Source organism: Ochlerotatus camptorhynchus, unplaced genomic scaffold (assembly GCF_037179485.1).
Source record: "Ochlerotatus camptorhynchus isolate MF236.1 unplaced genomic scaffold, CSIRO-AGI_Acam_v1.1 ptg000022l, whole genome shotgun sequence".
Lineage (NCBI taxonomy): Eukaryota > Metazoa > Arthropoda > Insecta > Diptera > Culicidae > Ochlerotatus > Ochlerotatus camptorhynchus.
This window is the reverse complement of record NW_027040514.1, coordinates 111191-133563: the sequence shown is the minus strand read 5'-3', so window position 1 is coordinate 133563 and position 22373 is coordinate 111191. Positions and strand designations below refer to the sequence as shown.

The following is a 22373-nucleotide window of genomic DNA, read 5'->3' as shown; positions in this document are numbered from 1 at the left end:
TGTTGATGTGTTTCCAGGAGCTGATTCCGTTGTTAGGGTCGCAGATGTCCAAACCAGTAATGGAGTACTTCGTCGTCCCATCTCGAAGCTAGCCCCCCTGCCCGTTGAACCTATTGTCATCCAAACCCTTCTTCGCCCGGGGGGAGAATGTTCGCACTCAGAGCGAATGTAATGATTTATTGTTCTGTTAGTAGTTGTGTTATTATTTTGTTAATCATCCTAACCGCTTTCCTAATCCATATGACATCCTACTAACCCCGAGCCGACCGCGGGAAAATCGGTCTTCCACAAACTAACATCATTTGTGTCATTTTAACCCCAAACCCTACTATAAACAAGCTTTGATATATTCCTGGTGATGCCTCTGGCTTGGCTTGAGCAAGGAAACACCAACAGCATCGAACGAATGATCATCGAACAAGCGACGTGCTGATTGGTTCCCGACACAGAGGGAAAAACATGGCAGCACAAATTGAATAAAAAAAAAGAAGAAGAATAGAGTATTTAACCAGTCGCCTCTCGCGCGGAGAGGATTAGTATTAAAACAACTGTATTGGAAACAACAAAGAATAAAAATTGTCGTCCTTTTAGATTGTTCTCTCTCTCACAAGCCGAATCAAATAGCCTTTGTCAAGGCTCAAAAAGAGTTGGATTTTCGCTTTCGCTATCGCTGTCGCTATCGTTCCTGTCGTGGCATTTTTCCTGACGGAGAAGTTGGCCAATCTGCTGGGATCCTTCCAGCCAAGGATCGCCACACTGTTCCAAGTGTCCGTGAGCGGACAGATACAAGACCAATTATTTACAAAAAATAGGCCATTTTGGATGAAATATTTTTCTCAAAATGGCGTTTGTAATTTTTCAAAAAATTGTAGTGCGAAAACGTCACTTTTGATTGGAATGACGTCTGAAACAAAGTTGTAGACATTCTTGAGCTTAGCGAGATTTCTGTATCAGGAATCAAAAGTAAATACTTCCATCATAAATTACCGGAAAATTGCTCTTGCTTCGGCAGGCGTATTTGCTTTTATTATTTTAAGTAAAGTGAGAAGGAAAAGGTGAACTTTGTGGAGTAGGAAATGGTTGCTCAGGAGGAACACCGGCATGGATCTGGCTCATCTTGTCCTTCAAGAACTGCGATATGATGATCAAAATGGATTTCAAAACTTCGCCAGGATGTCGATACCAACTTTCGAAAAGCTAGTGGGAAACGTTCTCTATAGATCTACATGATTCCTTGAGTTCTGAAAATTTCTGTTAAGAACTCAATTCTGTTTATTTCTTGCTTCTGTTCTCTGGTAAAATATCTTTAAAGATCAACAAACTTTCCTGAAGATCTGCAAATTTTTCGGTAGTTATACAGATTTCTTTGAAGTGCTTGTGTTCTTCAGAAGTTCTGCAAATTTCCCTAAAAAAAAGTTCCTGAATCCCTGCAGATTTAAGATCATTAAAGATCAACATGTTCACTAATTTTTTAATAATCTACGAACTACTCGAAAGTAATGTAATTTTCACTGTAGATTTTTATGATTCAATGAATATCTGCAAATATCTCTGAACATCTACACAATTCCCCAAAGAATTGAAAGATTATCGAGAAATTTTAGAGCTTCCTGGAAATTTCAGGAAGTTCTCTGAAGATCCACTAATTTTTCTGAAGTTGTGCAAATATCTCTAAAGATCAGCGAACTACCTGAAGTTCTGTGAATTTCTCTTAACATCCAAGAACCGCAATAAAATTCTAAAAAAATATTTAAATATCTGCAGATTTGTCAGTAGATTTACGATCTACCCTCTGAACTTTTCTGAAGTTCCTAAAATTTCTTTTAAATTCTGTAAAGTTTTCTGAAGTACTGAATTTCTGCTCTAAAGAACTACGAACTGCCCTGAAGTTCAATAAATTTCTCAGTAGGTCTCTGAACTTATCTAAAGTTCTGCAAATTTCTTTGAGGATTCCTGGATTTCCATAAAGTTCTAACTTTTCTGAAGTTCCTAAAATTTCTTTTAAATTCTGTAAAGTTTTCTGAAGTACTGAATTTCTGCTCTAAAGAACTACGAACTGCCCTGAAGTTCAATAAATTTCTCAGTAGGTCTCCGAACTTATCTAAAGTTCTGCAAATTTCTTTGAGGATTCCTGGATTTCCATAAAGTTCTAACTTTTCTGAAGTTCCTAAAATTTCTTTTAAATTCTGTAAAGTTTTCTGAAGTACTGAATTTCTGCTCTAAAGAACTACGAACTGCCCTGAAGTTCAATAAATTTCTCAATAGGTTGCCGAACTTATCTAAAGTTCTGCAAATTTCTTTGAGGATTCTTGGATTTCCATAAAGTTCTAACTTTTCTGAAGTTCCTAAAATTTCTTTTAAATTCTGTAAAGTTTTCTGAAGTACTGAATTTCTGCTCTAAAGAGCTACGAACTGCCCTGAAGTTCAATAAATTTCTCAGTAGGTCTCCGAGCTTATCTAAAGTTCTGCAAATTTCTTTGAGGATTGGATTTCCATAAAGTTCTAACTTTTCTGAAGTTCCTAAAATTTCTTTTAAATTCTGTAAAGTTTTCTGAAGTACTGAATTTCTGCTCTAAAGAACTACGAACTGCCCTGAAGTTCAATAAATTTCTCAGTAGGTCTCCGAACTTATCTAAAGTTCTGCAAATTTCTTTGAGGATTGGATTTCCATAAAGTTCTAAATTTCTGCTCTAAAGAACCCCAAAGCTTTACAAATTATCTGAAAATATTTGAAGTGCGCTGAAGTTTTAAAAATTTATCTGATTATGTACGAATTTCTCTGAAGTTGTGTAAATATTCCTAAAGATCGGCGAACTTTTCCAAAGTTCTGTGAGTGTTGCTTAAGTTTTGCAATTTTTTCTAAAAATGTACGAACTTCCTGACGTTCTACAGACTTCTCTTAAGGTCTACGGACTTCTCTGCAAAATCTTGAACTTTCGTACTTTGCTGCGATTTGATTTGGGAAATGAAGTACTTTTCTGAAATTTTACGATTTTTTTCTGAAACTGTGAAGCTTTCTGAACCACTGAATGTCTTTGAAGATCTGCATTATTCCTTGCAGTTCTGCAGATTTCTCTTAATATCTACTCGTTTGAAGTTCTGTAAAGTTGTCTGAAGCTCCGTAGTTCTATTCTCAAGATCTACGAAAAAAAACCTTGATGCTCAATAAATTTCTAAGTAGATCTGCAAACTTCTCTGAAGTTTTATGAATTCCTCTGTAGGCTCTCGGGCTACCCTGAAGATCTGAAAATTTCCCTGAAGATCGTCTAAATTACAAAAAGTTCTCAAAATTTATCTGAAAATATTTGAGCTACCTTGAATTTACAAATGTCTCGTTCAAAATGTACAAATTTCCTTGAAATCTTATAATTATTTTTTTAAATCGCCGAACTTCCCTGAAGTTCTGCAAATTTTACTGAAGATTTAAAATTTTACAAATTTTACTGAAGATTTAAAATTTCTGTGATTCTAAAAATGTATCAAAAAATCTGCACACTTTCTTAAAGGTCTTCAAATTTATCTGAAGATCTATGACCATTCTTGTGATTATTTCAGAAGTTCTGTAATTTTTTTCAAAGTTCTATAGCTTTGTTCTGAAGAACTACGAACTTTCTTGATGTTCAATAATTTTTCAGTAGATCTCCAAACTTCTGTGAAATAATTTATATTTCACTGTTGATTATGGGACTTGCCCCCTCTTTTATGAATAAGATTTTTATTTTCAAATTTTCAAAATTAGAATATAAAATAACTTGATTTCTTGATAACTTGATTTGAAGGTAAAATAACTTCATTTCATAATATAAGGGCACTGAAAACCTTTTATTGCGTCAATTCCTTTGAGATGGTGCCTGAAAATTGCACCACAAAGGGACAAACTTCAATGACATTTTTTGGTCAAAAAATTCCACCACAGTGGTGCATACAAAAAATCTTGGTGTAATTTTTTGGAGGGTTAAAAGAAAAGGGTAAATTTAAGGTTGAAAAATTTTACCTTCGTGGTGGTAAATCGAAGCAAAAGTTTTTTACTGAATATTTCTGGTGTAAAAATATCATCAAGGTTTTGGTGCATGGAGGGACTAATCAAAATGAATAACTCTGGTGGAAAAAATTGAATCACGCCAAAAATTTGGAGGTGCACATTTGACTAAAAATTTCTGGTGGAAAGCTCGCAACACTGTGGTTAATGTAGAAGCAAGGTTTATTCATTTTTCTGCTACGTAATTTGCATCATTCTGATGAATGCAAGCTTCATTGAAAATTTGGAAAACCTGCACCATCCACAAAGGTGCATGATGATACAAACTTCACTCAAAATTTTCGGTGCACAGAATGGAGGACCATGATTAATTGAAAAATTTTGATGAAAAATTTGCATCGCTCTGATAAATAAAATTAACAGAAAATTTCTGGTGGAAAACTTGCACTGGTATGGAAAATGTGAAGGTACAAGTTTTATTTAAAATGAAGCTTTATTGAAAATAATTTCTGGTGGAAAATCTACACCGTTCTGGTGAACGGATGGGCAAGCTTTTTGGCAAAATTTTGGTCTTAAAATTGATCCCTCTGCTGAATAGAGAAACAAATTTTAACAATAATTTCTGGTGTAAAATTTGCACCATTCGGATGATTGGAGGGAAGCTACTTTACTGAAAATTTATGATGAAAAATCCGAAAATAGGGCAAGCTCTATTTGGCGGAAAACCTGCAACATTCTGATGATGGGAGAATCTAGCTATATTGAAAATGTCTGGTAGAAAATGGAAAAAGGAAATCTGCGCGAATCAGAAGATTGTAGAAGCAATTTTTATTAACGGTGGAAAATTTACACCCTTCTGGTCAATTTAATTTTCTGGTCTAAAATAACCTGAGGGCAAGTTTGTATTGAAAATTTCTGGTGTAAGATTTGCAACAATCTGCTGCATGGAGGGGCAGAATTGAAAATTTCTAATGTAAAAATTGCACAGTTCTGGTGAATGTAGGGGCAAGCTTTATTGAACATTTCTGGTTGAAAAAAAATACAACGTTTTGGTGAATGGACGGGCAACTTAAACTTTACTTCCGAGAAGAACCAAGGGTATTGAATTCTGAGGACTGTTCCAAAAGAAAAGATTTCTGGGGATGATTCCATGAATATTCTGCGAATAATTTCTAGTGAATCCTGCGAATTTTGAGTGAAATTCCAAAGGGATGTTGAGGAAAATTTCAAGCGAATTCCGAGGATAATTTCAAGCTCATTCTGGGAAGAATTTCTGGAGAATACAGAGGAAATTCTTCTGAAACTTTAGGGAAATTTAAGTTCCAAGGTGTTCTGAGAAAAAAAAAGTTCAAAATATTCCGGGAAGAACCTCAAGGATATAGAATTCTTAGGGCAGTTCTAAAATATTTCTGGGGAGTATTCCAAGAAAATTTTGATAATTAATTTCTAGTGAATCCTGCAGATAGTTCCAAGATAATTTTGAAAAGAATACCAAGAAAATCAAATTTTGAGTGAAATTCCAAAGGGATTTTAAGGAAAATTTCTAGTGAGTACCGATAATTTCTAGCTCATTCCGGGAATAATTTCTGGATAATACTGAGGAAATTCTTCTGAAACTCTAAGGGAATTTCAGTCCCAAGGTGTTCTGAGCAAAAGTCAAGAAGCATTCTAAAAATAATTCCAGAGGACTTCTGAGAAAAATTCCAATAGAGCTCATAGAGTTCTAACAATTTCGAAAAGACCCTCAAGGAATACTAAGGGTGGACTTTTTCGCAACTGTATAAAATTTAAAGACAGCTCTTGGATTCCCTAGTTGAAAAGTGGGTATTAGTTTGCCATTGAACCTTGGTCTGTTGATGTGTTACTAAGAATTCGTCTAAGAATCTTCTCTGAAAATTTCAAGTCATTTGTGCGTTGCAATAAATTCGGCGGTACTTTGGGCAGGGTTGACATGCACAAGTCATAATTCCGTTAACAATCATGTACTCGCTTTTGTTCCAATTGTTACATACTACAGCCTTGTAATTTAGGTCAAAATTAAAAAAAAAAATAGAGCTACAACTTTCGCTGAAAATGACCAATTTCTACGTACTCGCAACGGTTGTAGTAAATTATAACTACAACAGCATATAAGGGCAAACAAAACCTTGAAATACACGAAAATAACAGTAACGATGCCTTCAAAATATACAAAAACGTACTGCACAAAATTTCAGAAATGTAACTGAATAAAAGATGATACCATTACCTTGAAGAATATATTTTCTTTGGTTCATATTTTTAACCTGTAGAGAAGAGCATGACGCAACACATTATTACAACGATTCCTACAGGGTTCAGAAATTGGAAGAAAGCGACCGAGTTGCTGGGCAAACACAATCGCAGTGATACCCATGTTGGTAGTATGGAAGCGAGGAAAAATTTCAAAACCAGGAAAGGTATCGACGAAGAACTGGACCACCAAAAACACCTATGATTGCTGCTAGGTGAGGCAAAGCGGCTACAAAATCGCTATATAATGGAACGTTTCATCGATATTGTGCGCATACTTTGCAAAGGTGGCCGCCCACTTGATGGACATTCGGAAGGAGCGGAAAGTGTGCCACCCAGTTGGTGGCTAACTACGATCCATTCCATTGGCTGTCTGAAAGCAGTTTGCATTGAAGAAAAATATAAAAAAATAAATAAAATTAGCTAAATTGAACAGTAGGGAAACAGTGGTGGGTGGACAGCACCATCCACCACGCACTTTGGAGTACTCCCCATCCCCAGATTGAATGCACCATAGAAAAAAATGCCCCTCCTTAAAAAGATTCCTGTGCACGCTAGTGTTATCTACCCTAATAAAAATACCATACCCGAACGATAACCTATTCCATTGAATTATTCCACAAATGGTTTGGATGATACCCTGAACACGTCGTTAAGCAAAATTACCATACACATTTTATTAGGGTTTCTGCTGAATGCCATCAAAACACAAATCAGGGGGGGGTTCAATTTTAGAAGAAAAAAAAATATTTTCACCTCACTTGCGGCTATTTTGCTGAATGAGTCGAATGAAAATTAAACACAAACCTATTTCGTTCTACAAATCAAACGTCAAATCTAATCATCCTGTCGAAAAAGTGTGAACGCATCCGAACATTGAGATTTTCACGTCCGGTTGTGTTGGTGCGATTTGTGAGAGCGAGTTAGTGAAAATCCGAGGAAAATACATAACAAATCGCTGTCAAACTCATTTTGGCAGATCTAATTTCATATATTTTTTAGGTTAGCCAAAGGAAAATAATAAACAACTTTACACGGCGATACACCCGCAATTGTGCGTGCGTTAAACGTCACTAATCTCTATTGCATCCGACAAACGTACCGTAACAGCGTCTAAAGTCTGTTTTAGTTAGTATTTAGCCGCTACTTTTTTATTACTGTAGCGCCTCTATTTGTCGTAGCAAGAAACTATTGATAGCGAAAATTTCAACAGGATTCATATACTTGTTCAAAAGTTATCGAAGATGGAAAGTGACAGAGGAACTTCTGAGAAAAAACGGGTCGAGAGAACCATTGACATATAGAAACAACTGGTCACATAAGGATGGAATATCAAGTTGACTGTATTTCTCAACAAATTAAAAAGATTTTCCCGAAATATGAACAAATTCCCGGGAATCTGGAAACGTTATGTTTGATTGCCTTCCCAGGAATAGTTTCCCTAAACAACGTACCTGCGGTAGTCAGCGGCCATAGCTTTCGACACACACCGGAGTCGTACCACCAGTTCAGCCGGTTGGTTGCTTCCAGCGAGTTGAGCGTCGATGTATCGATCAGGTCCTTCTCCAAAAATTTCCTGCAAATAAAAAGAATCCGAAAACGTAAATCCCAATCAGTCTCGCTGTTTTCCAACAACCAACAACGTGAGAAAAAAGAAAACCTACCGAAACTCCTCCGAGTATTTGGTCAGATCCGGCAGCGTGAAGGTGTAGTCCGGCGTATCGATAAAGTTGAGGTTCTTCTCGTTCTGCTCGTGGCACTGGGTGTGGAAGTCCATCTCGAACTCTTGCCGGGCCCGGGACACCAGGTTCACATTTTCCGTTGCACGCGAAATGCCCCGTTCGAGCTTTTTGCCTGCATGCGCCGGAAATCAATAGCCGAGATGCACCGGTTGTTGTTGATTGAAGTCGAAGGGGGATGGGAATCGGTGCCAAGAAAAGATATAAAAACGGAAAAACACAGACTCGATATTAGTTTGAAAGTGGGAAGGATGCTAACTTGTTTTTTTTTTTATGTCGTCAGCCGTTCTTTAACAACGTCACCAACCATGCTATCGAAGTAAAGTAGGGGTAGTAGATAGCGCGAGGAACGAAGAGTAAGTGCAGCAGTAATAACAGTAAATACATAGGGCAAACGATATCGTCTGTTCCTACACGCTTTTTCTACAGCTACCAGGGACATACAGATGCTTTTAGGCGAAATGAAAACTACTCTCGGAGCATAACAGGAAAATGATAGTAAAAAATAGGATGCAAACATAGAACACACGTACGGCTACAACAATAACGGTGTGCAAATGTTCAACGGAAGTCGACACAGTTTTGAACTTTCGAACTGATCTCTTAGCGCTTCCTAATGGTTTGCACGCCGTTGTTGTTGCAGCGGAGTTATCTTGGATGTAACAGAAATAGGAACACGTACAGTCAAAAATATCTATCGAGTCGGTTTTGGCGAGCATTGGTTTCAGCAGCGCCGATGTCCCATTGGTACTGCTAGCGTGGCTGTGCCCGTTTTTGGAAGCCGAGAGATGCTGATGTTGTCCGAAATCGCCACCGTTGCTGCTGCTGGTACTGGATCTGGGCCCCGCCACCGGATGGTGATGACTGCCAACGCCAACGCCACCGCCACTACTGCTACGGTGATGATGCAGTTGATTGCTATATGATGGACAACTAGCGGATGATGGGGATTGCTGCAGCAGCACCCGTGGTGACGCAGCCGTCGGTGCCGATGACAGGATTCGGGGTAGAGGTGATGATGTACTGGATTGGGCTTTCATTAATATCTCATTGCCAATTTTCTGGCTGTTGAAATACTCGGTCGTTGATGTGTCTGGAGTAGAGTGTGTGCATGTGTGTGTGTGTGCACGAAACAGGATGATGCGCACAAACGCGGGTGGCGGGAACGGGTTTTCCGTGGGAAGGATTAAAATGGAACGAGAAAAGATGGAAAAGCTAGATTAACAATCGGTTGGTTCGCGGACGCTAAATGGGAGTAGATGAAATGATGTCCTAAAACTAAACTAAAATGGATGACGATTGTGTTTTTATCCTAATGCTTTATATTCAGACGACGGATGTAGGCTACATAATTTAATGTTCGCGTATGTACTTGGAATATTGAGAGTTGTTGGTGCTCCTAGAACTTCTGGGGCGATACGGTTCTAGATGTTGTGAATACGCGTTGATCGTTCTCAGTTATTGGCACCTATATAAACCAAAACAAACTAAACTGCAGATTTTCTATATCCTCATAAAAAAACTCCCAGAGAGTACCTTGTATTTATTTGTAAAAAAATTTAACAGATGTCTCAATTTACATACTTTCCTGATGAATAGAAAAATGCAAAAAGTGTTACAATTTTGAAGCCGGATAAAAATATACAGCTGAAGCTTCTAGTTACCGCCCACCCAATAAGTTTGCTTTTATCAATGAGTAAACTTTTTTGAATAGAATGATGCTTCACATTAATACATTAATAAAACTCAATTTTTACAGATGAGCCGTTTGAATTTCGCCATGGGCATTCAACTACTCACCAACTCTTAAGAGTTACCAATTTAATTCGTTCAATCGGAAGGTTGTTCTACCGGAGTTGCTCTTCTAGACATAGAAAAAACATACGACAGTGTTTGGCATCAAGGTTTGATTGTCAAAATAAAAAAAAAGTATAATTTTCCACTCTATGTTATGAAATTAGTTTAAAATTATTTTAATGACAGAACTCTGCATGTAAATTATCAAAATTCCAAATCTGAACTACTACCTTTTAGAGCAGGAGTTCCTCAGGGTAGCATTCTTGGCCTGTATTGTAAAACATTCGGAAATTCCTGATTTTCCTCAGAGTTGTCACAAATCTTTATTCGCCGATTACTCAGGCATTTCCGCTCAAGGAAGAAGTCTTCGTGTTATTTGCAACAGACTGCAAAAAAGTATTGATTTTTTCACATCTTAGGGTTTTTGATCTACTTTCCGTTCTACTAAGCACAACCCACGTTTTACCTCTCTTTCTTGAACGGGTTTTAACAATAAATGAAATGTTTCTATCATAGATGACTTCTAAATGTATTCCCCTTTCCATAAATACCGTGGAGTTTGATAAAGAGCCACACATTGTTGAGATATTGTTAAAATCTAATACGGTTTTTTTTTTTTTTTTTTTTTTTTTTTTTTTTTTTTTTTTTTTTTTTTTTTTATTGGTATCCAGCTGGAGCTGCGTGACAGCTTAATTTTCAAGACTTGACCCATTTGAATAAATTTTGCTTCTATCTTTGACAATACAGCAGAAGGACTAGCCTATGTTGGCCGCTTGAACACTGGATTCCGTATGTATTGTTTCAAGATAGTTATAGAAAAAATGCTGTGACGTGTGCGCGTAGATACATCCGCGTAGTAAACCGATTGAATAAGTAAATCCGTTTCGAACGAAATATCTAAATTATGTAAGTTACGAAAACCGCGCGAATTCCGAAAGCCGTGCGAGACAACCGAAGCGAGAAAAAAGGCAAGTTGATTAATTTTGGTTTCCTCCTTAGATATTCTACTTATTTACTACTGAGCTTTGTATCAAATTAGTTAATTTAAAGAACGTATCAATCATTTCAAGATTTCGCGACCGCACCGAACAAATTCTATAAGCTCAAAAGCGTTTGACAAGCTCTACCGAATTGCGTATCACTTCTGCGTAAGCTCCGTAGACGTAGGCGCGTTGAATCCGACAGTCGGCAAAGGTTTAACCTGTACCAACACCGCTTAAGGAACGACCTCGAGTTAGTGAAACCGTTTATAGTTAAACATCTAAATTACGTAAGATACGAAAATCGCGCAAATTGTGAACGCCACGCGAAACAACCGTAGAGAAAAAAAAACAACTTATTATCACTTAAAGATGTAACGTTCGTCTCTGTTACTTAAGACAACGGCTTAAGCGCCACCTTCTGATTTGAAGGACCGTTATCTCTCTTCTAAACCCGGTATGAGACTACCCTTCTCAGGGCAGGTCGAATAGTAATTCCAGAACCGAAAACAACAAATTGACCCAAACGAAATGAGCAAATGAACTGGATTATTGCGGAACATACATTGAAGAAAACTAAGAAAAAAACTAAAGTCAACCAGAACTGAGCGGCAGAAAAGGTTTAAGCTAGAAGGGACAAACAAACTAAATTAAATCAATCAATTAACGACCCCGAATAGGTGAAATCGTTGGTAACTAAACTCGAATTAAAAATATAATATTTCAATGATACGCATAAATTAATTAATAACTAAATCGAATTTATAGAGTTGCACATAGGGCCTATATTTAGGAAAATTGCAAGCATAAAAACTTTATTGTAAATATTCAGTTCACCTTTTTTTACACCCTAGCTTGATCTGGTGACGTCACGCATTTATTTAACTCAAAAGGGTTCTTCTTTTATTTAATTGTTCACAATAGGGAAGATCTGACCTTGGCGATCGGCGAGGTGCTCCAACGACGATCTACTACCTCAAGCGTTCCCTCGGCGTCTCGAATGTTCTTCGACGAAATCGTTCGTGGTGTTGGCCTTCGTGCGTATCCGTTGGCTCGCGCGTGAACGGCGATACACGGGGTATGCGTCCCCGGAAGATTGGTGGAGTGAGAGTGAGTTGGCTTTGCTCTCTGCCTCACGCCTTGGCGTTACGAGCCGTCGCGAATGGCGTCTTGACTACCACCCGAAAACTGATCGACACAATCGATCGAAGGACGTACGCGCACACGGGCACAAGTTTGAGTCTTCGCTACTTGACTCAGGGAGTTTTCCAACCCCACAATCACACGTGCTAGACTTCGTAGCCGGAACAACCTTCGGCTAATGCAGTCCAAAAAACCGAATCCAGGCCTGACAACAACAATCCAATCTGGACGAACCAATCCAGTCCAGACTAGCAGCCCACGTTGGATGGGCTTAATGACGCCTATTCAACGTGATAATCTCACAATTGGTTTCTATATATTTACTAAGAGGCTTACCTGAATATTCAAAATACACTCAATTCACTTTATGTTAAATTCAATTTTTGTATAATCTATCCGAACTCTATAAATACAAATAATTTCACAATTTCACAATTAAAATCTATTAGAAATAAAATAAAAAACGCGAACTTACTTCGAATTTAGTTTTAAGCTATAACTAGAATCACTTTCAAAAAATTTAAGGATCACTTCCAAACTTGATCTTTACTTGATAACTGACTCCACCAGAATAAATCGAGCGACGCGCAAATAGCTTGGTTGAACCTTTTTGCTACGACGCAATTTCCACCTTATAATGTACGTTTTCTATAGAGATTATTTTTTTATTGGTCAGCTCTGGCGGACTAATTTGGAACAATACTTTCCACTGACTCGGCTTTCCACACAAAAGAGCAGGTAGAAAGTAATTTGTGGAAATTTCCGCAACTTACCGAAGGTTTAATTTATTTTTGAATCCAGTTAATTCGCCTTAAATTATACATGTTCGCGCAAGTTTTTATTTATTCCGATAGGTGGCTATAAAAGTACAATAGAAAGCTTACAATTGGTATAACTAAAAAGGGATATTTTTAGACTAGGAAAATATTCTCGTTACAAAGAGTGCCACCAAAATAAATGTGATAGCCTATGTTGGCAAGTTGATAAATTTTGGTTTCCTCCCTAAATATTCTACTTATTTTACTGTTGAGCTTTGTTTCAATTTAGTTATTTTACCGCACGTATCAATCATTTCAAGATTTCGCGACCGTACCGAACAAATTCTATACTACAGAAGCTCAAAAAAAAAAACTTTTGGTGAGCTCTACCGCATTGCAAATCACTTCTGCGTAAGCTCCGTAGACGTAGGCGCGTTGATTCCGAAAGCCGCGAAAAGTTAAACATGCATCAATACCACATAAGGAAAGATCGATTTTACGTATGGTTTAGTTCATAGATTAACATTGATTGCTGTTTACAAATGTAAGTACTTGAACACTAAGAAATAAGTTAACTCAAATGCTTTAATCGCATATATAAGAGATTTCGCGTATTGAGAGAATTATATAGTAATCGAGTACAACAAACTCAGGGGAATACAATACCTCCAAAAGTTTAAAAGCTAATAACTGTCACATAACTCTACTTTTACTTTTTCCCTAAACTATTCCTTTCCTTGTTAATCTGCTAAATGCTATTGGTCTGCCTGCGTTTTCTTTTTTTTTTTAAATTCAATACTAAATAAGAAGATTTATTCTACAACTATAAAGGTTAGTTGCCTCCCTAAGCGGACCACCCGCATCCTAATTCTTTTGTTAATCTACTTAATGTCATTAAACTTTCTGAAGTTTATTATTTAAATTCATTTGATGGTTATGATATCTCATTAGTCTAAATTAATAAATTATTAAAAGCTCTAAGTCACCTAATCAATCATAACCCATGCTTTATTAAGTACCTGCACTTGTGCTTGTAATCTAAAATTAAACGTGTTTCAAGTACTTTTGATTTTGACCTATACCTATTTATTATATCTTAGTTCGACCCAGGTGACACCCTCAAGTGACTAAAATGCTTCATTTTGAAGTTAGTTTCCTAGCTGATTTTAAATTATATAGGGTATATGCTCCAACTACGCTCACACGTTTCCACTATGTCGTCCCACAAAATTACGTATGGATATATCACAATAGAAGCACGCAACAGTGGAAATCCCGAGCCATAGTTCAAACATTTATCCCAAATCAAAATGAAGCACATATAAGATTAGTTACAATACCATGTACAAAAATGATGTTTAAAATTGTTCCCTGAGTAATACTTCAATGAAAACAACAATGAAAGCTTGTCACGCAAGTAGAAGGAGTACCGTTGGGCACTTTCTGAAATATTTCAATAGTATAATTCCCTTGCAAACCCAAATAAATCTATCTGCGTAAAAATAAATAAAATAAGAGTGATTTGCGGCAAAACCCGCCAGTATCACACCCAACGTCAGTGCCTATACGTAAGCGTACCACGACGCGGCTCTCAATAAAAGGAGTAACAAGTGTGATACTATCACTGCTGGACTAGATCTTTTGTTCTCTCATGCAGTGGTTTATCAGAGAGGGGAAGCTCAGTAATCCTCATTGCCCGCCCATGGCGCCATTCTATCGCGGCATGAGCCAGCAACGTCGGCCACAAACCCACCGTCTCCAACACTCCATTAGCATGAAATTAAGCCCGCCCACCAACAGCAAGGTGCAAAAACTAGCCAAGGGGAGGGTTAAAATCTAATACTGCTTCTTGATTCCAAATTCGTCCTACTTGTTTCAATTCCGTCCAAACGCATTGAAACGCCATTGGATTTTCTTCGTCCTACGGATGAAGATAGAAAAAGCGAGTTTGCTAGGAACGATTCTTTTGTTTGAGAACAATGAGTGTAAATATTCACATAATACGCTCTAATATGCATTGTGTTGTAACTTGTGACCTAACGCATCAGTACAAACGTATTACTGATTTGCGCACGGTGAAATCATTGATTATACTGATGTTTTCTGCTCCATAGAACGGAAATGGACGATTACGACGAAGTAGCGCTCTACCCTATCAGTTGTTGTCCACTGTCCATTGTTCTGAATCCCTTGAAGTGCTTTTTTCCCTGGTAGTGTAACAACTAGACCATTTTCAGAGTTGGTTGGAAATGCTATACTAATATCAACATGAAGCTTTTTTTAGTGTGATAATTTATTAGCTAGAGAAAGTTCTGAAGATGGTAGGTTGATAGTTCCGCTAGAGTACGGCAATGTGAAAATACGGCAAATTGACGTCACTGGTCATCATCGGATCTCAGGCCATCCCGCAGCATAAAACCGTAAAGATTTTGGGAGTTCGTATTGACCGCAGCCTTTCGTTCGTACCTCACCTCGATGAGGTGAAATCTAACTGCCGGTCAAGGTTGAACCTTATTCAGACGCCAGACGCCACCCAGATAGTAATCGGCACCTCCGGACCCGAATTACCAAAGCGATCGAGTTAACCTGCATAGCCAGGACAGCTCTAATCGAGAAACTCACTCCTGTGTATCAACGGGCCATCCGAACTAGTTCCGGTCTACTCCCGTCAACTCTGGGTTTGGCAGCATGCGTCGAGGGAGGAGTCCTTCTTTTCGACCACCTCATCGCCCTCACCATCTGCCACCGAGCCGTCAGCTTCCTAGAAAAAAAACTACTGGATCGAGCGACGGAGTGTTCCTCCTAGAGGAAACAAACCAGCTCCTCGCTAGGATTGCTGACCAGGCACTCCCCCCAGTGTCCACTGGGTTGGAACCTGCCAAATATCTCCATAGACCCAACTATCAAGCATAACTTTAAGGCAGGCTCTAACCCTCTCACCGTTACCCAAGTACACAGGGACCTAATATACCATCGCTACAACAACCATACGATCCGCTATTCCGACGGCTCGATTGCACAAGGGAGAGCTGAAATTGGGGTATCCGGCCCCGATGTAAGTGTGTGCCACCGTCTCCCGCCGAGGCAGCCGCCGCCTACGTCGCCATCAACACACCGTCTAGCAAACCCATCGTCCTATTCACGGATTCCACCAGCGTGGTAGCCGCCCTTGACGCCGAGCACCCCACACACCCGTGGATCCAAGCCATCATCCGGTCTGCTCCACCCAACACCACCGTCGCCTGGATACCCGGTCACTGTGGGATCCAGGGTAACGTCGAAGCTGACCACCTCGCATCATCAGGTCGACAAATGAGAAAATTAACAAGAAAAGTTCCAGGCCCGGATCTGAAAACCTGGCTTTCCAAAATTACATGGGAGTCTTGGAGGCAAGACTGGTTGGACTCACGAAATCTGTTCGTCCATAAAATTAAAGATGAGACACGCCGCTGGGAGGACCTACCTGACCACCGCTCTCAAGTGGTGATCTCCAGGCTTAGGTCAGGACACACCCGTATCTCACACAACATAACGGGAAATGGCGAATTCCACCGACCTTGTCCACTGTGCCAGATCCACCATTCGGTGAAACACTTTATATGCCACTGCTCGCAATACCAAGGAGCTAGAAACCTGTTCGACATCCCCGGCAGCATCCGAGACGCCCTCAGTGAAGATCCTTGCCGCTCAGTGGCACTACTGGCTTTCCTCCGCGAGGCAGGCCTGTTCTCTCGAATATGACTACAGCCGACCGAGACATTACCTCCGAAAGCGGACCCCTCAATGATGCATTCTGTCATGCCCTCAACTCCGACCATGAGGATAACTACACACCAAAAAATTCTGAATTTTACTGGCGATGTAAACATCCATGCATGCAAACATTCATACATGTAAACTTCCATTTCACGTAAACTAGCAACTTGGTAATTGATGAAAAATGTTGCAAACAAAAGTGGACAGTTGCATACAATATATGGGATATTACATTACATGTCTCATAAATTTACACGATCTATAATCTAAACTTGTATGATATATGACGCTACATTTATGTGCATCATAGTAACGGAAATTTACGCTACTTTTTTTTTAGCTGTGTACCTGTAAACCACACCACGACCAGCCCGAACACTTTCAACAACCACGACCACAGCTAAGAACAAGGACTTCCTCTCCGCCAGCCATCCCAAGAAACCCTCCACCTCCCAACGTAAAATGAGTCAGCATCAAAAGACAATAACCGTATCTTAGATATCACTTATACCGTATCTAGATATAAGTATTCCATATTAAAGGGACTCCCTTCTGGAGCCTCCCCTATCTTTCAGAAGTGCCCCCTCCGGACACTTTTATCATTTTTTTAATTCTGTAATTTGGGGAAACCTCTTCAGGGGTTCCCGGAGATGAACCAGCGCCTGGCTGAAAATCTCCTTAATAAAGACAACCAACCAACCATCCAAGACGGCAAAATGCGTGTCGGTCAATTCCAGAAAGTAGATCTAGAGATCCGCGATTTTTTGATATAGGAAATATACCAATCCCATATCAATTCTGCAACCAAGTGACCAGGAAAAGGTCCTCTGGATATCCGGAATCACAGGGAAATTAGTAGACCTAGAGATCCGCGATTTTTTCTAACTTACATATAATCATTAGCAAAGAGGAAATAAGAAATCAACATATCGATTCTGCTACCGGGTGGCCAGAATACGGTCCTCTGGATATCCGGAATCACCTTGAAAATAGTCAATTCTTGCAAGTAGACCTGGAGATCCGTGCTTTTAAAGAAAATGTGAAGAACCCTTAGTTGAGAAGATATATCTCAGTGACATATTGATTTGGTCCCCCGGTGGCCATTAAATGCCTTTCTGGATATCCGGATTCACCGGGAAAATAGTCAATTGTTAAAAGTAGTCCTAGAGCTGAGCGATTTTTTCTAATTTGCAAACAATCATGAGCATAAAGGAAATATACACTCAAAAAATAAATCACATTTCCGATGGAAAATATCCATTAGAATTTCACATAACTTTCATGTGATCTCATAATTGGGAATCGCGCTACGAAATCACATGAACCTTATGTGTCCAATGAAGTTTATGTGATTTATCACATAGAATTCATGTGATCATATGAATGTTATGTGAATTTCAGATAACAATCATTAATTTTGTTATTGGAAAAATATCATGTGCGTTTCCAATGGAAACTATATGAAAACATTTTTCAGTGTACTATCACCATATCAATTCTGCAACAAAGTGGCCAGAAAACGGTCCTCTACATATCCGGAATCACCGGGAAAATAGTCAATTCCAGAAAGTAGACCTAGAGATCCGCGATTTTTTCTAGGTTGCATGCAATCATTAGCATAGAGGAAATATACCAATCCTATATCAATTCTGCAACCAAGTGGCCAGAAAACGGTTTTCTGGATATCCGGAATCACAGAGAAATTATTCAAGTCCTGAAAGTAGACCTAGAGATGCGCGATTTTTTTCTAACTTTCATATAATCATTAGCAAAGAGGAAATATGACATCAACATATCGATTCTGCTACCGGGTGGCCAGAATACGGTCCTCTGGATATCCGGAATCACCGGGAAAATAGTTAATTCTTAAAAGAAGACCTGGAGATCCGTGGAAATGAAAAGAAAATGTGAAGAACCCTTAGTTGAGAAGATATATCTCAGTGACATATTGAGTTGGTTCCCCGGTGGCCATTAAATGCCTTTTTGGATATCCGGATTCACCACGGATTGGCCACTTGGTTGCAGAATCGATATGGTAAAGGTTTATTTCCTCTATGCTCATGATTGTATGAAATGTATAAAAAAATCACGGATCGCTAGGACTACTTTCCGGAATTGACCATTTTCCTGGTGATATGGCACTGACATATATCTTCTCAACTAAGGGTTCTTCACATTTTCACACATCTACTTTTAAGAATTGACCGTATTTTGGCCACTCGGTAGCAGAATCGATATGTTGATGTCGTATTTCCTCTATGCTAACGATTATATGCAAGTTAGAAAAGTGGATCTCCATGTCTACTTTCCGGAATTTACCATTTTCCCGGTGAATCCGAATTTCCACGGGTTTTATCATTCCGATTGGCCACCCACAACTCTAATCGGTTCCTTTTCTGTTCCGTTTTAAAGTATATAGTCATACCTTTCAAGTAGTGGCACAATCTTAAGATGTGGTAACCAAGTTGCCGAGAACCAGCCATGTCAACATGCATCGACACGCATTTTGCAGCCTTGGGGTTATGTCAGTTAATGCGACAGTGCTAGTCAAACAGACACTCCTCTACCTAACTCATCGATTAATGTATGAGTGAGGTAGAGGAATGTGCGTTTGACTCGTTTGAGCATTTATCGGTTGGTGTGCAATTCGAGGAATAGTTCATTTTGTCCCATTTTCTCAAAAACTCTGTGGCTCATTTTGTCCCATTTTCTCCAAAACTCGTTATTTATGTGAAATTACGAATTTTGGAGAAAATGAGGCGAAAAAAGCTACTTCCCGAATTGCACACTATGCGATACATGATCCAATAGATTTGTTGGACATTTGTACATAAGAAGTTATGTGTTTAATGTCTGAAATCTACCGGCAATTTACAAAATTGATAATAATGGGATATAATGGGGTAAAACGAGCTACTCCCCGGATTCCACATTACCCGATATATGCTCCAACCAACTTTTTCAAGTTAGAAATTATCTGAAATCTAGCGACAATTTTCAAAACTGTTAATAAAGTCTGGAACGCGCAAAAATTGGTCAACTTCAAATTGTTGTATTTCTGTTAAAAATGCATTAAAAAAAACCTGAAATGCTGCATCTGGATTTGAGTGTATATACAATGGTTGCTATGATGAGTTTTCACCGTTTGCTCTCCAGTTTTCAAAATGACATTCAAGCAAGAGGAGCAGCGTGTCAAAATTTTGCTCGGGCTGCAAGAGAATCCGACGTTCTCACACGCCAAGCTGGCAAAATTCCTGGATGTGGCCAAATCGACCGTGACAAACGTTTTAATAGTGTTCGGGGAGCGTCTGTCGACCCCCAGGTAGCCTGGAAGCGGCGGCGTGGCAGCGACGACGAAGAAGGTTGCGGGGAAATATAAGCGAAATCCTAACCTCTCCATCCGGGACGCCGTTGGCAAGCTTAATGTCTCCTATACTACTGCGCAGCTGGCCAAGAAACGAGCCGGGTTGTCGACGTTTAAGAAGGTGAAGATGGCGAAACGAGATTAGAAGCAAAACACGTCGGCAAAGCAGCGGTCCGGAAAGCTGTGCACGAATCTACTCACAAAGTTCGACTATGTCGTCATAGACGACGAAACTTATGGGAAGGCGGGTTTCAAGCAGCTTCCGGGACAGGTGTTTTATACCGCATCAGGAAAAGGGAAGGTGTCTGAAATTTTCAAAACCATAAAACTATCGAAGTTCCCGAAAAAATATCTCGTCTGGCAGGCCATATGCACGTGTGGTCTAAAAAGCGGCATTTGCATTACTACGGGAACCACTAATCAAGAGATCTACGTCCAGGAGTGCCTGGAAAAGTGGCTGCTACCATTTCTAAAGCAACATAATAGACCTGTGCTGTTCTGGCCGGACTTGGCGAGCTGCCACTATGGGAAAAAGGCAATCGAGTGGTACAATGCGAACAACGTGGTTGTGGTACCCAAAGACCGCAACCCTCCCAGCAGCCCAGAACTCCGCCCTATCGAGCGGTATTGGGCCTTGGTCAAACGGAATCTAAAAAAAAAAAACTAATAAACCAATGGAAAACGAGCAGCAGTTTTTAAATCTAACTGGCGTTCGACAGCGAATAAGGTCACTGTGCAAAATGTAATGGGTTAAGCGGAAGGCACGGCAGTTTGGATTTGGCTCACCAAAAGAATAAACGTACATTCTTTCCTTTAAATATATTAATTGTACTACCAAAAGAAAAATAGGAAGATTTTTGGGATATGAATTTTGACTGAAAGAAACGGTTTTTTTTTTTTTTTTGTCGACCAATTTTGCCGCGTTTTAGTCTTTAAGCACAACCCGCGCTTGAGCTCTCTATTTTGAACGGGTTTGAACAAAAAAAAAATATTTCTGTCAAAGATGACTTCTAAATTTATTCCATACCATTGGATTTGACGAAGAGCCACAATAACAATAATTGATGAGATATTGTTCAAAATCTTGTACTGCTTCTTGATTCTAAATACGTCCTACGAGTTTCAATTCCGTCCTAACGCATTGAAAGATTTTCTTCGTCCTACGGATAAACGTAGAAAAAGGGGATTCGCTAGGAGCGCTTCTTTTGTTGTAAATATTCATACAATGCGCTCAAATAGGATTTATGTTGTAGCTAATGAACTAACCTGCTCGGAACAATGCTATTATTGATTTGTGCATGGTGAAATCATTGATATTATTGATCTTTTCTGATCGATAGAACGGAAATGGGCGATTACGACAAAGTAGCGCTCTACCCTACTGACAGACCTTATTTTATGATTCAGAAATCGTCTAACATCTATGACATTTTGAGCTAGTCCAACATTTTTCGAATATTTGCTCTAGAGAAAAGAATTTTGTAAGCCTGCAACATTTTTTTGTAAAACACTATCAATAAGTTGATTTTTAAGCGGGTGGCCACATAGCCCGATTGATCATATTGCCCCACTTTTCCCTACATAATTTTGAAATGAGTTTAGAATTATCTGATTTGAGTAGCAGAATGCCATTCCTATCTAAAGACCAAATATCAGACTGAAATTTAAAAACCGTTTATGATATTGACTCTAACTAGAGCGATTGCAATTCTGCTGAATTTCTACGTTATAATTCCTAGCACTAATATGTACAATTGTCCTAGCAGTAAAAAAAAACGGTCTAGAAATGAACGGTAATAATCGAGCACAACATTCAAGAGCATACAACACAGTCCATACCATTGTAGTCGATGAGCGCCTTCTTCAGATCCCACTCCCACGATTTCAGGCAGCTTTCGGCGTCCTGCGTGTTGGCGCCGGTGTGGGTGATAAACTCCGTCACCAGATGGGTTGTCTCCATAGTACCAGTGCCGGTACCGTTGCCACTGCGCGTCCTTCGCTGTTGCCCTCCACCACAACCGCCGACCACCACCGACGACGATGACGATGACCGTTGCTTCTGCCGGCAGCCAGGAGGATCACTGCTTCGTCGTTGCAGTTGTTGTTGTTGACGTTGCCGTTTGTTGCCGTCACAACATCCACCACAACAACAGCAGCAGCAACACTTGGTGCACCCACCGGCACCGGAACAGCAACGGTTGTCTGAAGAAGTAGCAGCAGGTTTGTCGACGATGACGACGTTTGGCGCTTCACAGCACGGGCGAATCTGTGCCGAACCGTTGCTGGCCGTCTTCTTCTTTTTCTTCTTTTGGGTAAGTGTGTTTGGCGATGCACCTGCCACGATTCGATCAACAGCGCAAGTCGACGCCGCCGTTCGTTCCAAGTCTTCGTCCACACTGATGTTACTGTCCGGCGCTATTTTGAATTTTTGGGTTTGTTTTCGTTCCTTGCAGATCACTTTTTCGCTAAATCATTCTGTTTTCTTGCAATTTTGCAGTCGTCTTAATAGAACGTTGCTCACGTTTGCCCGACGAGATGTGGGTATTTTTCTGTTAGTATTGCACAAAAATAGGCGTGTGGTGGGTG

The 22373-nt window shown here is 39.4% G+C and overlaps 1 protein-coding gene and 1 long non-coding RNA gene across 3 annotated transcripts in view; both read right to left on the bottom strand.

Annotated features, from left to right (window-relative positions):
• Positions 1-22373, bottom strand: part of LOC135705347 (OTU domain-containing protein 7B-like) — a 118687-nt gene that overhangs the window by 18962 nt on the left and 77352 nt on the right. For both annotated transcript variants that reach the window (XM_065227050.1, XM_065227044.1), the window contains exons 2-5: positions 21627-22336; positions 8672-9082; positions 7915-8104; positions 7705-7826 (exon numbers count right to left, since the gene is read on the bottom strand). In XM_065227050.1, coding sequence (XP_065083122.1) covers positions 7705-7826; positions 7915-8104; positions 8672-9082; positions 21627-21747 — 844 coding nt within the window. In that variant the 5' untranslated portion in view covers positions 21748-22336. The remainder of the gene's footprint in view (positions 1-7704; positions 7827-7914; positions 8105-8671; positions 9083-21626; positions 22337-22373) is intronic.
• LOC135706180 (uncharacterized) lies at positions 12026-12816 on the bottom strand. Its single transcript, XR_010518151.1, has 3 exons — positions 12385-12816; positions 12246-12312; positions 12026-12190 (listed from the first exon to the last, which is right to left on the bottom strand). It is a non-coding gene; the product is annotated as an uncharacterized LOC135706180 (long non-coding RNA).